Source organism: Nicotiana sylvestris, chromosome 9 (assembly GCF_000393655.2).
Source record: "Nicotiana sylvestris chromosome 9, ASM39365v2, whole genome shotgun sequence".
Taxonomy (NCBI): domain Eukaryota; kingdom Viridiplantae; phylum Streptophyta; class Magnoliopsida; order Solanales; family Solanaceae; genus Nicotiana; species Nicotiana sylvestris.
The window spans coordinates 169,298,700-169,316,541 of NC_091065.1; the positions used below are offsets into that span (position 1 = coordinate 169,298,700).

The window sequence follows — 17,842 nt, forward strand, 5'->3', positions numbered from 1 at the left end:
AATTTTTTTTTGTGTGATAAAATAAAGTAGAAGAGCTAGTTGAAATAACTATATTAGACCTAAACTAAATATTTATATGTTAAAATATGTAAAATCTTAGGGAGGGTCAAAAATCACATGTCTACTGCTGCCCCTCTTTGACTGGAAACGCGAAGAGTTTTCAGACAAAAAACGATTAGGCAGGTTTTTGACCCGACCCTTATTTAGGGAGACCAAAGGCTAAAAGAAAGGAGAATGTGACCGAGCCCCGGTATCTTAGTTGCCTACATATCCTTTGTTATAAAGGAATCAGGCCACGTGTAGTTCAGAAGTAGGAACAGTGATGGAGTATACTAAGGTGGAGAGCCGGTCGAGGTGTCGTTCCGTCGAGGTTCCGGTCTGCGGTCCTGTTATTACATCAAAATCAAAACAAAAAAAAAGACTAACTAAGCATGTCAATTATGAGTTACAATATTCCTATCTATAAGCCTTCTAAAGCTTGATCTTGAGTCTTGAATGGTTCTTCATGCAGATTTTAGATTTGAACCTTGATGCTTGCTAGATGCAGGTGTTGATTCATTCTTCTGCGGCTTATTCGGATAAAAACCGGACACACCATGCTCGTGACTTCAGCCTCGTCTTGAGCAGTTCACATCTTTCTCTGCTTCTGCATAATTCACTTCTTTTTTCTTTTTCCTTTTTTTATTCTGGATTGAGACTAACTTCTGTTGATCATCTCGGACTGTTGACTTACATTCTTGCCGCGAGCTTCTGCTACTTCTAACTTGAATTGAATTCTAAAATGACTTCCCTTGTTCTCCACGTGGGCGCCTGATTGCCAAAACTTGAATTGAATTCCCTTGTTCTCCAGGTGGGCGCCTGATTGCCAAAACTTGAATTGTATTCCCTTGTTCTTTAGGTGGGCGCCTAATTGCCAAAACTCGGACTGTATTCCCTTGTTCTCCAGGTGGGTGCTTGATTGTCAAAAACTTGAACTGTATTCCCTTATTCTCCAGGAAACTTGAACTGTATTCCCTTGTTCTCCAGGTGGGCACCTGATCGCCAAAACTTGAACGATATTCCCTTGTTCTCCAGGCGGGCGCCTGATCGCCAAAACTTGAACTATGTTCCCTTGTTCTCCAGGTGGGCGCCTGATTGCTAAAACTTGAACTGTATTCCCTTGTTCTCCAGGTGGACGCCTGATTGCCAAAAACTTTAACTGTATTCCCTTGTTCTCCAGGTGGACGCCTGACATTACAACAAAACAGACAAAATAAAAGAAACTTTTCTGCCCCAGTTTGGTATTTGGGCGTATCTGTGAGTGTTAATCGAATCATGTTACCCAAAATCTCTACGAATTTAAAAGATAAATCCCATTATCCATGAGGGTCCTTAAAATTTCAAATTAAATCTCATCTTAAGGGTGAAAACTTTAAAGCTAAATTATGTTTCCTAAAGGTAGAACTTACGCTAAATCTTGTTATCTATGAAGGTCTTGAAATTTAACTAAGTCCCATTATCCAAGAGGGTCCTGAGAACTTTTAAAAAAAATATTAAATCTCATTATCCAGGAGGGTCTTGAAAATTTTAAATTAAATCTCATCTTAAGAGTGTAAACTTGAAAGCTAAATTCTATTTCTTAAAGGTGAAACTTATGCTAAATCTCATTATCTAATAAAGGTCTTAAAACTAAGTCCCATTATCCAGGAGGGTCCTGAAAACTTGAAATTAAATTTCATTATCCAGGAGGGTCCTAAAAAGCCGAGAATGAACTTACCTGAGCCATGCTCTCTTCCTGGAGGATCTCTGCAGAGCGAACAAAATTCCTTGCCCATGAACCATGCTTTCCTCATGGAGGGTTCCTGCAGATCGAACAAATTTTCTTTCCCCTTCTCAAATTGACTTTGTGCTGACAAAATTTGGGCACGATACTTGAAAAATTCAAGCTTCCAAGCTTTGATTTGGACACCATTTTCATCCCTGTTTCAAACAAATAAAACTTGTGAGTTTATAAATGTAGTGGTTGGTTTGTGGCCTTGACTTTGAGGGCGATTGCTCCTTCACTTCCCATGATAACTTTGATTTCAACTCGAAAGACCTTTCTTGTTTATTGACTGACCACTTTCTCTGTCACCCTTATCACAGAAAATGCCTCTGATCCGTTCAAACCCAACACCCTCTATCTGTTGCATTGTTCATGAATTGGCATATACCGAACCTTTGTATTTCACATGAATCCCAAAGCACATTGATTGTTACCAACTCAGTGCACATGTTGTTCTTTCCTGACTTATGCCACTTTGATGTGCTAGCCAGATCCCGTTTTGTGCAACTGGAAAGCTGGTGGCAAGTTTTGAAGTCATTTCTCACTTGTTTTGACCAAATAGACTCAGAAAGAGGAAGTAAACAAGACAAAAGGAACAGAGTAAAGGACAATGGAAAGAGATGATTCCTAACAAGAAAACTACAAAGTAGAAACTTATCAGATATGGATACCAATTCTAATGACCATAGCATGCACCTTTGGATTAAGTGACCTAATCTGTCAAGCAAATCTGATTCAACTCTTGTTATACCCCCTAAACCGTGAAACTGGGCTTCAATGCTCCGATTATCCAATCTGATTCACAATCCTTATTCGACTTGTAGTGCCCGAAGGGTTTTCACCATCTAGCCTCTCTTATTTTGTTCTTTCTCTCAATTCATCATCGCCTTATGGTGCATGTGGAGGTTTTCACCAATAAAACTCACTCATTTTGTTCTTTTCTTCTTATTTCTTCTGATTCTGCAGATGACAAGGCATTAACCATGGTAAAAACATCATATACTCTTGGCATGTCTAAACTCAGCACTCTCAAAGATTATCTGGGAGGTCTTTTTTGGACTGTAATGTAGCTTTTGGACAGGGTTACAAAGAAAGGATATCATAAAGGCTAAAAATAACTAAGACAACGGGGGTTAATTTATTTACAACTTTTGGAATCCATTCTAAAAACTTTGCCCCAATTTCTAAAATAAAGGAATTTGATTCTCTTTTTTTTTTTTTTTTGATGGAGTTACTAAGAAAGACCGCCCCACTTTCGACTTTGTGGGATTATGAAATATTTTATTTGGTAAAACCGAACCGTAAGGCTGCCTACGTATCTTGTGGTGACAAGAATCAGGTCAAACGTAGTTCACAAGACTACTTTTTGCTACTTTTTTTTTTCTTTTCCTTCTTTTTCTTTTCTTTTTATTTTTTTTCTTTTATCTCTGTTTGCTCTTTTTTTTCTTTTTTTTTTAACTTTCCTTTTGGAATGAACTTTCTAAAATAAACCTATAGGGACATGGACTCTTTTTTTTTTCATATGACTCTAACTTGATTCCAAAAGAGGGGAGGTCAAAGAAATTAGTACAGGCTTAAAAGAGTATCGAATGGTATAAGTGTTTGGGTAGCTGAAAGAGGGCCTCCCAATCCCTGAAAATGCCAAGTACAATACATGCAACTTGAAATGAAAAAGAAAGAGCACACACAACATTGCTTTTACAGCTTCGGCATTGGTATCACTGATATGCCTTCCACTTTTCTTTAGCGCCTTGTTAAGTACAGAACTCTCGTTGGGTAATTTCTTCTTCATAATGGATACCCTCTGTCTGTTCGAAGCAATCTTCCTTGGTTGTATCTTGTTACTTGAGATACACTTGAACTCAAAGTTTCTCGCTTCAAATTGTCCGGGATTCATTCTCCTTTAATGAATTCTTGTCAACCTATTAACTTTCCAAATTATCTACCCCAGCTTCACGCAGTTCGGGCTTCAAATGATCTCAAAATATCCAAATCTGTACTTATTTCCCTCAAACGCCCCTATCATCTTCAAAATTGTTTCATTGCTTCATGACTAAACTAACTTTTAAAACCAGGCTGAGAATTATGCGTGCATGTCATGTCACTAGAATCAGCAAGAAAAGAACTATAAAAGGAAAAGTGGACTAAACAAAAATGACTAGAAATAACAGAAAACAGAAAATTACATTAGATAGACGGTGAAAGGGTTTGAACAACGAAACAAGCAAACTAAACTGGGGTTACAACCCTGGAACAAACCTAGATAACACTGAATGAGTTACTACGACTAAACGAACTAGACAAAATAAAAAGGATAGAAGGGTTTGAGGCACAAGACAATATCCAGATTATAACCCTGAAATAACTCTGACAACAGAAATGACAACAAAATGAACCACCAAGACTCCTTCCCGGCTAACCAAGAAAGGAGCGTCTTTCCAATTACCAAGCTCGACATCTTAGCCACTGAATTCCACATCAATATCACTGGGATCTTCACCAACTTCAATCATATTGACCTTAGCAAATTGCTTTTGGGTCCCTTTTGCCAACTCGTTTTTAAGATCAACTTCTGGAACCGAGACTAATAACACTGAAAACTTTGCAGCAAGTGGCCTTCCAAGGAACTCAGAAGAGTTTTCATATTCATTTTCAACACAAACCATGCCCATATTATGTGTCTCATTATGAACAGGCAATGGACTTTGGCTAGTATCTGCTGCATCTGGATTTCGCACGGTAATGTCACCTGCATCGACAAGCTTCTGGACTACTCTTTTTAGATTCCAACATTTTTCTATGTTGTGCCCCAGGGCATTAGAGCAATATATGCACCTTTGAGAATAATCAAAAAAAATTGGAAGGGGGTTCAACATTTTTATCTGAATCGACTTCAACATGCCCAATTGCCTCAACCTTTGGAACAAACTGGCATATGATTCTCCAATAGGAGTGAAAGACTTTTCTCTTTGTTGCTGCCTTCTCATTTTGAACCCCGGCCTTGGTTAGAACCTCTTTCGGGTGGGTGGTTGATATGCTTGAGGAGGCAGGTAAGATATTTGTAGAGGTGGTGCAGTCCATTACGGGTCTCGTGGGTGTGGAGCATATGGCGGTGCATTGTAGATAGAGTATTGGGGAGGTGAGGTATGACCTTGGGGATTCTGTGGAGGAAAGTAGCATTGGTGAGGATTATCTGGAGTACGAGGATATTCATGGGGTCAGAATTGAGGCTGGAGGAGTTTAGCAGGAATGCCCACTGGATCCTGTCGTTGGTGGGGCTTAGCAACATCTTTTCTACTAATCGAAGGACTGACCCGCGCAACTTGTTCGTTCCATATGAACCAAAACTCCCTAAAGCCTTCCTTGGGTTTCTTTTCCATCCGAGATAGGGAGAAGTGGTCTAGGATAATGTCTACATTTTGCTGATAGTGCCGAACAAAATCTTGAGCCAGGTCACCCCATGTATTCCACTTACCGACATCTTGACGAGTATGTTATTCCAAAACTGCCCCAGTCGGGCTCTTACTGAAATACGCCATCAGCAACTCATCTTTCCCGTCAACACTTCTCATTTCACTGTAATAACCCCTCAGATGGGCTACCGAATCTCCACGCCCATCATACAAATTAAACTTTGGCATCTAAACCCTTTTAGCTTTCTGGGTATCTTATCTTGCTCTACTGTCTTAGCAGGCTTTGCAGTCTCACCGGGAGGCTCAAAATGAGGAGCGTGAGAGTATGGATCCGAGACCTTGAAAGTTGGTTCTGGAGCATAGTGTTGGGCATCGGGGACTTTGAACACAGTCTAGTTGGAGGATCGAGGAAAAGTAGCTGGTGGAGGAGCTACAAAAGCATGAGTGGCCAAAGGAGCGGGATATGAGGTGGTTTTGGCGGGTGGAGTGTGAAAAGGTTGTGAGGAGATATCCTGGACTTGTGACAGTGGCGGAATGGTGACAAGGCTTTTAGTGTAGTTAGTGAGAACTGATGGTGGAGGACGCCCACTAATCCAGGCTTGGTATATTTCGGTCATCTGTCTTTTCAACCTTAAGACCTCTTCTTTCAACTCAGATTCTGATTCAACAATTCCCTTAGACGGATCAATGACCCTTGCTCCCACTCTTTGCTAGCCACGGCTACCTTGCTACTTGACCTTGTGTTGTATGGATGAGTTACTTAAGAACCACAAACCAACCATCCTTCTGCTCAATGAAGATAACAAATGGAACAAAATAGGGTCATCCTGTCAGCATTAGGGCATTTAACAACTAAAAATATCACATTGCGTGCAATGCACCTAGCAACAATTAACGATTCTAGAATGACTTCGAGGGTCACAAGGTCACTTGGCATCTCCCAATTTTGTTCATTTCAATCTTCTCTTTTCTTTTCTATTCTGGTACTTCTTGGCTTGCTCATTTTCTTTCTTCTTTTTTTTCTAATTATCACTCTTTTCTTTCCTCTCATTTCTCACATCCCCTAATTTCACCTCTCTCTTTTTCTTTTCTTTTTTTCTTTAATTTTTTTTCTTCTTTTTTCCTTTTTCTTTTAATTAAAAATAATTCGATCAAACCCTATGTAGGTTGCCTACGCATAATGACGCCGCATAAATCAAATCTTTGCTTAGTTCGGGAAAATCAAGAATAGACTAAATAAACTAACGTTCTCTTCTTCCTTTTTTTTACCTTAATGACTACTCAGACGAGAAAAGGGAAATAAAAGAAACAAATATTTTTTTTTTGAATTTTCTAGACTTAATGTTCTATAAGCTATTCTAAACTCAAGCTTAACGGGCATATATATATATATTCTTTCTTTTTTTCTTTCTTTTGAAACAAATACTCTATGAGAAATTATTAAGGAAAAATTCATAGAAGAGAAATATTTTTTGATTCTTTTTTTTAGGAAGAAAAACTAAAGAATGAACCAAAGAATTTTTTTTTGAATTTTCACTTGATATCCTGAAGAAAGATTTCGAAACAAGAAATGAAAAAGATATAAAAAATATTTTTGGGATTTCAGTTTTTGATTACCTAAAGGAGAAATTCTAAGGATAAACAAAAGATAAAGTATGTTTTTTTCTTCTATGTACAATGTCCTAAAGTTTTAGTGAAAATAAAAGAATTTTTTTTGTTTTATATATATTTGCCAAACAAGAACCTCAAAAGAAAGTTTTTTATTTTTATTTTTGGAATTAATATCTTAATAAAACTTCTAAAGAGGTATTAAAAGAAAATTCTCTTCTTTTTTTGAAGTTTTAGTCTTAATAACTAAAGGTAATATAAAAGCAATTTTTATTTTGAGTTCTAGATATTAATTTGCTAAGAAAAACCACACAAAAAAATTTGAACTTCTAGAGTTAGTATTCTAGAGAAAACATCTAACAGAAATATTAAACGCAAAATCTCTTTTTTTGGATTTTTGATTTATAACACATCTTTTTCAAATACAAAATAGGAAATATAATAACAAAAAACTCAACAAACTTAACTAGCCTATGACAGACTCTAATATCACCTAAAAGACTTGGCATTATTGACAAAACTAGAAGGTAAAAAACGACATAAAAAGAAAACAGACTCAAAACATAACATTAAAAAAAATCCTTAAGCAAACTCCTGAATGAGCGATCTTGACTGGATGGTCCTAAGGCGTCTATCATGCCCACACTCCAGTAAGTAGATTCATACCTGTATGAGAAAATTAAGACAAAATAAAGTTAAAGACCTAGAACGCTATGTGAGACAATAACCCTTCCTGTTGGACACATGCAAGACATGTTTATGACTATTTTTCTAAAATTAACCTATGTGGCTAAAAGTGGCTAAAATGCAAGATTTGGTTAAGACCCCGTGAAGCCAAGAACCTAAGACTTCTTACTAGGAAGACCGGACCGTATGTGGGTTGCCTACGTATCCTGCCCCGAAAGATGAAAATTAGGTATGCGTAGTTCGGGCAGATTGGATACGGTCGAGAATTTAAAAAAAAACTAATTTAGAGAAAACATATTTTTTTTGTCTCTTCTTTTTTTTTTTGAAAAATGATGAAACATGTAAACTCTTTTTGGATTTTCTTTTCTTTTTGTTTGATTGATTTTTTTTGGAAAATGATGTGAAAGTGCAATTTTTTTTTAGATTTTTCATGTTTTTTTTCTTTTCTTTTTCTTCTAAAAAATGTGAAAGAAAACATAACTGGGTCCGTCAAATAAACCTTTTACCCTTGAAGAAATGCAACATGTAGCACATATGATGCATCAGAATGGTCTTTTATTTTTTTGGTTATACCTGTCCTAGACGGACCCAACCCTTATGTTGAGTCCCTAAAGTCAAATGCACATGATGCAAACAAACGTTCCTACTAGGGATTCGGCATGAGGTTATGTTATTCTAAGTCTAAACCTGGGGTTGTGTTCTAGACCTGGCTTACCCGAGCAGACTACTCGAGCCGAAGAGGGGGCAACGTACCGGGAGCACGAAAGTCTACCCGGCCTTGTTGCTGGCCCAACCTCGTTCTATTTGGTGTAACTTCTAGTTCACGCGAACGTGGCACCTATTTTTTTTTTTAAGACTGAGAAGGGAGGCGTAGGAAGACATTTTAATACAGTTCAAGTAATATGAAAGCGGTAAATAAACATCATTTAGCGCATTAGGTCCACAAATACAATAATATCAACAAACACTAAAGCCAAGCATAGATCATATTAACAAGCTCGAATTCTTGAACCCTGAACCAAAAGTTTCGGGTTTTTATCCCCAACAAAGTCGCCTGAGTTGTCACACCTCCTTTTTACACCCTAGGAAGGGTATTAAAGGAGTTTTTTCCAATTTAAATGACAATCGAAACGGGATTATTTAAATTAAAATTCAGAGTCGCCACTTGGGATAATTTATGGTGTCCCAAGTCACCGGTTTAAAATCCCGAATTCGAGGAAGTTTGACTCTATTTATGGTCTGCAAACACAGAAATCCGAGTAAGGAATTCTGTTAACCCGGAAGAAGGTGTTAGGCATTCTCGAGTTCCGTAGTTCTAGCACGGTCGCTTTGATCATACTTGGCTTAATCAAATTGTCTAATTACTTACTCTTAGAACCTATGTGCATTTGCCTTTTTTTTTTTATTAAGAAACTATCTTGAAAAACAGGTCACGCGTATGTGTACACATTTGTTTGGCGCCTATATAATCATGTCATGCGGACATGTCCACAATTAGTAACGCTTTATTATTATTAAGAAAATTTAGTCGAAGTTGCACGAATGCATACTCCGATTTTGTTTTTAAAATCGTAATCATGACACGCGAACATGTACACAATCACGATAATTGATTAAGTCGCGCTTAAAGCAAACTACGAGGTTCATAAATTGTTTATTCTAAAACTAGTTTAAGATTATTGTAAGGCTTGAATATATAAAAGAAGAGCACTATGGACCTAAGTCTGTAATCTTATTATCCAAGCCATAACAAAATGACCAAATGCAACTCATACTTTTATCTTCCGTAAATGAGCATTTCAATTGCAAACAGCCCGAGTCAGAATCATAGGAATCTATCAAGTTCTAGATAAACAAGAGAGGACAAACATGATAATATGTAGTTAATAAGATGATGAACCAGCACATAAAAACAATAGGAACAAAACCACACAAATAAACAACTAATTCCAATTAAAAGAAAACTCATATCCAGGTCATCTAAATAATACTTAATGATCACAACTAGATATGAATAGGAGGTAAAATAGAAATGGACCTTGGTAATATCTTTCTGCTTAGGTATCCAATAGCAAATACACACTTAGAAACATCGAACAACAAACAACACCTCGACCGGAACCAATAGATGGAACTTTCGGACAGGATTTCAAGCAACAACCTCAGACACTGACATCTCCGGCAGGGTCTCGAAAAAACAAAAGGGCAAAAAAAAATGCCAAACGATAATAGAACAAAAATCAGTTACTTGGAGGGTCTTTTGACGGTGTAAGACGTCAGAAACAGTGATTCCGGCGACGAAGGACAAAAAAAGACGTGATTTCGTCGGCATTAATGGAGGTCGCTAACTATGACTCAAACAAAAAAATTCCTTTTCTGATTGTTCACAGAAATAGAACCAAAAGAGAGAAGAGGATCAGTGATTTTCTTAAGCCTTTCCTTTCCGTCTCTGTTCGTATTTCAGCCAAAAAATCGATAAGGTCGAGCAACGTTTATAAAGAGAGAGGGACACTGATTTTCATGGAGTTCCACTGGATTTCATGGTATTTCCGGCTAGTTTCTGTCTTCCCCGTTCCAAATTTCTCGACCCCTTTTCTTCTTAATTTTGTCTGGGGCCACTGTCGGTTGTTCGAAATCAGGAGGGTTGGCGTTGTTGGTTGTTCGCTAGTGGATTTGGTTTTGGGTGTTCTGTTGTGGAGGTCTGGAGATTGAAGATGAAGGGGGTGTTCTCTTGGTGTTCTTGCGGCTGAAGAAGATGATGTAACGCTTGGCGGGGTGGGGTTCTTTTGGGTGTAACAACGGATATGATGCTTAGGGATCTTAGGCGTTAGGTCTAAAGGTCTAGCTGCTAGGGTTTTTTTATTTTTTTTATTTTTGTTCCCCTTTTCTTTAGCTTTGTCTATATATTTATAGGAAGGGGCTTAGGGTTAAGGGGAATGGGCTATCCGAATTTTAGCTAAAAATTGGGCTAGATGAGCACTTAAATTCAAGAGAGACAAATCAATAAGCTCAAGCTTAATTATTTCTATTTTCTAAGAAGTTAAAATCTATAAACTTACTAGTTAACCTTAGCTTATGTACCAAAATGGGGATAAAATTAGCAATTTTTTTTTGTATTTTTCAAAGATTATACTAAAAATAAGAATCCTAATAAAATAGTATGACTACAAAATATTAACGAAACTATTTTTTGTAATTTTCATGTTGTGTGATAAAATAAAGTAGAAGAGTCAAAGCTAGTTGAAATAACTATATTAGACCTATACTAAATATTTATATGCTAAAATATGTAAAATCTTGGGGAGGGTCAAAAATCACATGTCTACAATAAGTACGCGATCAATGACTATTTATGCCATAATAATGACATTATTTTCTTATTTTCTCTCAAACCTCCTTCTAGAGGTGAGTGTGGTATATACCACTAGCACACTCATATTCTTCCAAAAATGAATATGTATTCATAAATCACATGTTGTCACATTCACATTATGAATGGACCATAATCATTGATATGTGCTTTACAAAATCTCATGTCAAATCGACGACAAATATTACTTTCACATAATGAATGATTATTTTGACAATTCTTATTGTTCTCATTATCACAATGATGGCGATTATAATTTCGTCTATTGCCACGTCCATATCCATTGATATCTTCACGATAATAATTTTGTCTTCTTTTTGACTTATCACATATTGCTATCACATTCTTTTAAGGGAATGAGAATGAGAATGAAGCAAATCAATGGGACGAGTTTTCAATTCTTTGCCCACAATCATATATGAATTTGATCATGACAAGACATAGAAGTTTCACCACTTCGAGTGATTATAATTTCTTACTAACTCTATTAGAGTTATAATCAAAATTTATTTTCTTTGCTTGTATTTAAAATCAAATTATAGAATGTTAAGAATTTAAAGGAGATAAATAAATAAAATACTTACCTTAAATTCAGAATTTAATTCTGAAGTAAGTTCATGAAACAATTGACAATCATTATGCCTAATTCCAAAACTTCTACTCAATTGGTTAGAGTCTCGTGCTGATAACGTGTTATGAAACATAAAAGAAGAAGAACAGTGTTGCAAAGAAAAGTAGGGAGAGAGAATTCTTATTGATTTTGGGATGAATTACAATGGAATAGAACCCTCTATTTAGGGAAAGAATGACTTAGCCCCAACTAATAATATCTAGAATCTCTCTAAATATTTAAATTCACCTTAAATAGAATTCTATTTTTACCGTTATGTATTTTGTCGCTGCTGAGATGTCTACTTGATTTTCCTGATTTGTACCAAATAAAGTGAACCATTAAAACAATTCCTCACAGTCACACCCTCTCTTAATTTAAGAAGAGTTTGATTACACAATTGGAAACTTAGTCGCTTGTTACTTATATTTTTTCCGTTTTAATTTATATGAGATAGTTTGATTCGCATGGAGTTTAAGAAAAAAAATTATGATACTAAAAACTTAAGGTGTAAAAGTTTTGTGGGATTAATAATATTTGTCAGACTATAAAAGCTTTACATTAAGTATAAATTGAAAATTTTAAAGTTAAATTATTTTTAAATATAAAATTAAAACCTCGAGCTCGAGGACGTAGATCGACCTGTCATATAACTATTGTAACGAAAGATATATCTTTAATTGATGAATATGTAAAGATGTATTCGTTAAAAAACGAGATGGAAAAAAAATCTATAACTATACTATATCGTGATATGTATAATAGTGGAGATTATATATATTATTTTTTTTGAATGAACTAATAAAAAAAATATGTCACAAACAGATTGAATATGTTTTAGGCAAACTAGGAGAAAAGAAATAACTACTTTGTGAATCTTACATGTTAATCCACTATTAATGTAATTTAATGGATTATGATATAAACAGTTATTTATTTATAGTGGACTAAAATAATCTTTACAAGGATTAAGCGGCACGAATGTTACGTGTGCCGCCACTAGTGGACAACTTTTTGACTAGAAAATGCACCGCTAATTTGACGAGTAGCGAGACAAACAGTCCGTGAACTTTGTTAGGCGATGGAGTATTTAACTAACTCTCTTCTCTTCTTCTATATCTGTATGTATAGCTTCAGTATTTCAGAGAAAAGGAGATGACTTTGGGACTGATAAATGCAAATCCAGTGGTTCACGCCAAAAAGGAGAGGATCGCTCGCCCTGAAGATCATCACGCCGTTGATGCTCTCGACATTTATGATATCCTTTTCCCCCGAGCTCCTGCCTGACTACGTCGTTTTGGTTTGAAATTTTCTACTTGGAAGAAAATAACATTAAGTAGCTATTTTATTTAGTATGTTTATTTTACTTTTTCATATGAAATTTAAATGATGAATTTTCATAGTTCAATTGTCTCTGAATTTAGTATGATCCTCTTGTAACTGCTAGTATTTCAAACTACGTCGTTTTTCTAGAAAGAGTATAAGAAGAAAAAGAGAAATCGGGTATTTTGATGCAGTAAGCTGATTTAGGTTTCTGTTTTCTTTTGATTGAGTATCTTAATTTGGATTTACGGATATTTTCGTGTGATTTAATTATTTATCAATTTACTGTGGTTGAATTCGAAGTGATCCTTGATTTTGAAAAATTTTAATACATTTCGTGAGGGATATAAGAGATCCAGAGCATCCGTATTCATTAGAGCAGCTGAGTGTACTCTCCGAAGAGTCCATTACTGTTGACGAGAAGCTTGGACGCATTCTGTATGTTCAATACTGACTTATGACCTTATCTGCTTAAATCTGCTTGTTTATTAATTATTATTATCCAAAGAAAAACATATTGCTTGTGTATTCTTTTTGTTGATAAGTAAGGGCGGACATATAGATTGCTTTATCTGTATATATGTATAAGGGGGGAAAATGGAAAATTTTATCCATATCGTGTTCAGTTAACTGATTGGTGACTCATGTAAAATTCGAGTTAGTCATATAATTTATCTTCACTGGTTGGCCAATGGCGATTGATATTTTAATCAATATTGAAAATCCCGTGTATTTTTGGAGTCAGATTTTTGGGCTCATTGTTTAGAGGTGAACCATTAAGCCATATATTTGATTGGAGTTCAGACTCCATTGAGTTAACATTTTCGGACGGAGTTTCACCTACCTGATTTCACTTTAGCAGGCCTGTAATTTGATTCCATGTATCCTGAGTTAAGCTTGGTTGCTCGATTCTAGTTCACTTTGCACTATCTAGAATTATTTGACAACACATTTACCAGAACATACATACTTATGTGCAATGATTTCTAACATGCTTAATCATTCCTGTTAAAACTTACCTGGCTCACTAACTTGAGTAGCAAATATCCTAGGTACCTAAGAATTTACTAGAAGGTTTGCTATATGAATATGCTTTTATGATGAGCACTCTTGTCAATCAAGAAGAAATAACAGAAAAGCAACTTTTAACTTTATAAATTGGACTCTCGCTTAAAAAGCTGTTTTTTCCTTTTTCAGCAAAATGTCCGTAATAGATAGACACAATGGAGTTGTCTGCAATGATTCTTTGCCATCTTTTACCTGTGAAATCATCACTCTTTTCAATCCGATATATGTTAAGAACCAGCTAATCTCCATGGATATTAAATGGATGCTATCTACCATGTTTTGTAAAAAACCTTAAGAAAAAGCAATAAACTAGTAACAAATAATTCCTAACTTTCCTTACTCATGTCAGTTGTTTATCTTCCTTTTTTTGTTGTTCATAGGATTACTTTCACCCCAACCATCCAGCACTGTAGCATGGCAACTGTGATTGGCCTTTGTTTGAGAGAGAAGTTGAAGAATTGCTTCTCTCCTCATTTCAAGGTGGTGTTCCTTAATCCGACTTAGATTGCAGTAAAGGTTCTGTCATGTATTGGGTGTTCCCGGTAGTCTATTTGACTTAACTAGTCTGAGTAATTTTTTTTTAAAGACTTTCCTGAAACATCTCGTATATGCTTAGCAGAGGACTGCTTATTTTAACGAGTAAAGGAGTGTATGGATTCAATTGAGCAGGGTAATATGGTCTGGGAAAGAGCATACTGGTATAATTCTACTGTCAAGGAGCATCCTGCAATAAATACTTGCAAGAAGAACAAAAAAATTACTTTTACTCTCATCTAAATATTTCAAAGTCTCGCTTCTGTGATTAAGAATTTGTATTATAATTTTCCTTATAAATCCTAAGAAGTCTAGACGTCCCACAAAACTTTAGTTGTAGAGTAGGTAGTCTAGAGTGTTCATAACAGTAGTATTGGCACGCAGTCTCGCTTTCTGTTAGTAGTAGATTTTTATGACTAACCGTTGTTTTCTTTCATTGTTGATCACCTTACTATCTTGTTGTTTTTATTCTGCTTTTATATGGCTTTTTGGTACTGTTTCTTCTTGTCTATATTTTAATTAATGTGGTGCTTATGCTTTCCTGAGCCAAGGGTCTATTGGAAACAACCTCTCTTTCCTCACAAGGTAGGGGTAAGGTCTGCGTACACACTACCCTCCCCCAGACCCTACGGTGTGTGATAATACTGGGTATGTTGTTATTGTTGTTCCTTCTAGATCAATTAGCTGACCTGATAATTTGTACATGTACTTTATCATGTTTACCTTCTGAAAAGTCTAAATTGTTTCTTCTCCTAGTGAGATTTTACTGGGTATGTTGTTGTTGTTGTTGTTGTTGTTGTAACATGCTTTTGTTTCCTAATAGGATAAGGAGGACCTACAATTTAGAACTCGTATTGTCTCTAATGAACAGATTAAACTATCTCTAACTAATGTATAAGAACTTAGCTTTAGTTGAAGGATGATTGTAAATAGAATCAAAGATAACAACACAAAATATTGATAATGATATCTTTCATCTAAATCATTCCCTAGGAAAATTCGACTCCAAATTCCAGTAAGTGGAAAGTTGGTGCAACCACAAAAGATCCAGATTAATGAAGTAAAAGTTATCCTCGTTGATTATCATACGGTGGTTGATCCTTCCACTTATTCATGTATATGTTCAAACCACCTATGTAGGAGGAAGAATATATCTGACAATCAATGGCAAGCAAGCATAATACTGAAATCTTCATTCTTGACCAGGGTTCTACAGAGACGGAGATAAAGAGCTGAGACATCAAAGAGATGATAATAAATTTGATGAAATCTTAATCTAGTAAAACTTTTGAATTATTTCACTTTATATTTTCGGGTTAGCTGATGGGTTTAAGAGTTGATCATGAGTAGGAAAAAGAACATGGACATTGACACCAAAGGTTGATGTAGTACGAAAAAATGAGATTGCAGAGAGTTAAGAGACCTGGTATCTGATTTGGGAGGTAGCTAGCACCTCGTGGAATTAGTCGAGGTGTGCGCAAGCTAGTCCAGACATCACGGTTATCAGAAAAAAGATTGGAGACGGTTAAGAGGAAGAAATCAGACAGGGAGTGAGCAGGTGAAGAAGAGAGATTCTTACCTTCTCAAGAAGATTATAAAGAAAGCTAAAGGGGAGATAGAGAGATCTATTCATAAAGTTCATCCCCAAGTTTCAAGTGGTCTACACAAAGTATATAAGATCTTACTAATAATAGGAGTTCTGAAACCTCGTTAGAGCTTTTCACATAATTAGGACTCTCAGCTTTTAATAAAAACATGATAAACAAAACAAAATACAATGATAGGTCATTGTTGATGATTGCTTTTATTATATATATTAAAAGCTCTCCTCAAATTATGTTCGCTGCATTCGATGAGTTCCTGGAAGATAATTAAGCTATTCTAAGATTGACTTCTATGACAAGGTGCACCGCTGTAGTGATTCAGATCTGTACAACTTCTATGTTTGATTTCCTCTGACGTGCTTATTTTTGTGGTGTGACAGGTTGATATAAAAGTGGCTCCTGGATCTCATGCGGATGAAGACTCAGGTAGAGTTAATTTAGAGTACCTAATTATTTTTTTGAATTTGACTTTTTAAATTTTATTGGTGGAAATTCAGCTTTTAATTGCTGCAATACAAGTCTTGACTGAATTCATCTGTTATTAGCTTCATTGAATCATTAAACACGGATGCTTCCAATTTGTAATATGATCTGATATTGGGGGTTGACAAATCTTTCTATTCTTGTGTTATGACTTACTACCTTCTCCGCTGAGTTGAAAACACGGACTAGTGAGTCTGTTCGCGAAGTCAAAACAGGCCATGATAAGTTAACATGCAAAATGCATTCTATTAGTTCTATTCAATCCCCAAGGAAAATCATATAAGCTCTGTGCGGTTGTCTATGGCATGCTGATTCTGGGACGACAGAGCAAATGCTGGAGCATCGGAAAGTAGTATTTATGTTTCCTGATGTATGCCAATGTAGCACCGAATAGGATTCTTCTCTGGGCTTTGGAACTTCTAGAATTGATACAGCTTCTTAAGTAAGACACTTCAATCTTAAAACATTTTTTATTACCATTCTCTTGCAGTTAATAAGCAGTTGAATGATAAAGAACGGGTTGCTGCTGCCATGGAGAACCCAAATCTTCGCCAGCTTGTTGATGAGTGCCTCTATTCGAGTGAGCTTTAAAAGAACGATGCCTTCTATTTTCCTAACAAATTGTATAGTAGGTCTACTTAGCTTTAACAAATGCCATCTGGACATGAAGTCTTTATTAGTGTAGTTCAGGCAAGTCTACTTGCAATGTGCCTTGAGGCCGACTAATGTATGTAAGATGCTTTTCATGATAGTATTTAAAAATTTGTAATATTTACCTAGTGACAATGGTGCCTGTTCTTTGTCTGGGCAAAATTTGTAGAATATGACAATGCATCGGCAGTTATGTACGATATACTCAAAGGTGAAGCCAGAATTTGAAGTTTATGGGTTCGGATAAGTCACTGAGTTCTGTATTAATAATTTGTACATATTCCATTGATTTCTTAAGGCATATCAGGATTTTGACCAAAGCTATTGAGTTTGGGTTGGCCGTACCGCAACTCAAGAGCTAGCTCCGCCCCCGGAGGTAGTATTAGTTTAAGAAAAAAGTTCTGCAATTGTAACATTTGCAACTAGTCTCCAGTTTAGAACTTCTCGAAGGAAACTTTTATGCGTTCTATTAGCAAGTCTTCTGACTTGTGCAATCTTGTTATCTGATGTATATTTTTCTCGTGGTCCCTTCATATCACAAAGAAGTTAGATCTTATTTTTTATATTGATCGATATTGATCTCTTATCGGTACATAGGTTTATAAACGTATAGCCATTCATTGTGAACTATACCATATAGTCTCACGATAATTGAGGAGCTTCAAAACTCGGAACTTACAATGAAAA

General features: G+C 35.9%; 1 protein-coding gene across 2 annotated transcripts; it reads left to right on the top strand.

Annotated features, from left to right (window-relative positions):
• The first annotated feature begins 12,542 nt into the window (after window positions 1-12,542).
• LOC104224670 (protein AE7-like 1) lies at window positions 12,543-17,402 on the top strand. Of its 2 annotated transcripts, XM_070155837.1 has the most exons (6): window positions 12,543-12,750; window positions 13,148-13,253; window positions 14,264-14,363; window positions 14,969-15,065; window positions 16,402-16,447; window positions 16,995-17,402. In XM_070155837.1, the coding sequence occupies exons 1-5, from the start codon at window positions 12,648-12,650 to the stop codon at window positions 16,404-16,406; spliced, it is 411 nt and encodes a 136-aa protein (XP_070011938.1). In that variant the 5' UTR covers window positions 12,543-12,647; the 3' UTR covers window positions 16,407-16,447; window positions 16,995-17,402. The 2 variants fall into 2 exon arrangements, with proteins under 2 accessions (XP_070011938.1, XP_009774657.1); XM_009776355.2 differs by lacking the exon at window positions 14,969-15,065.
• Window positions 17,403-17,842: the final 440 nt, after the last annotated feature.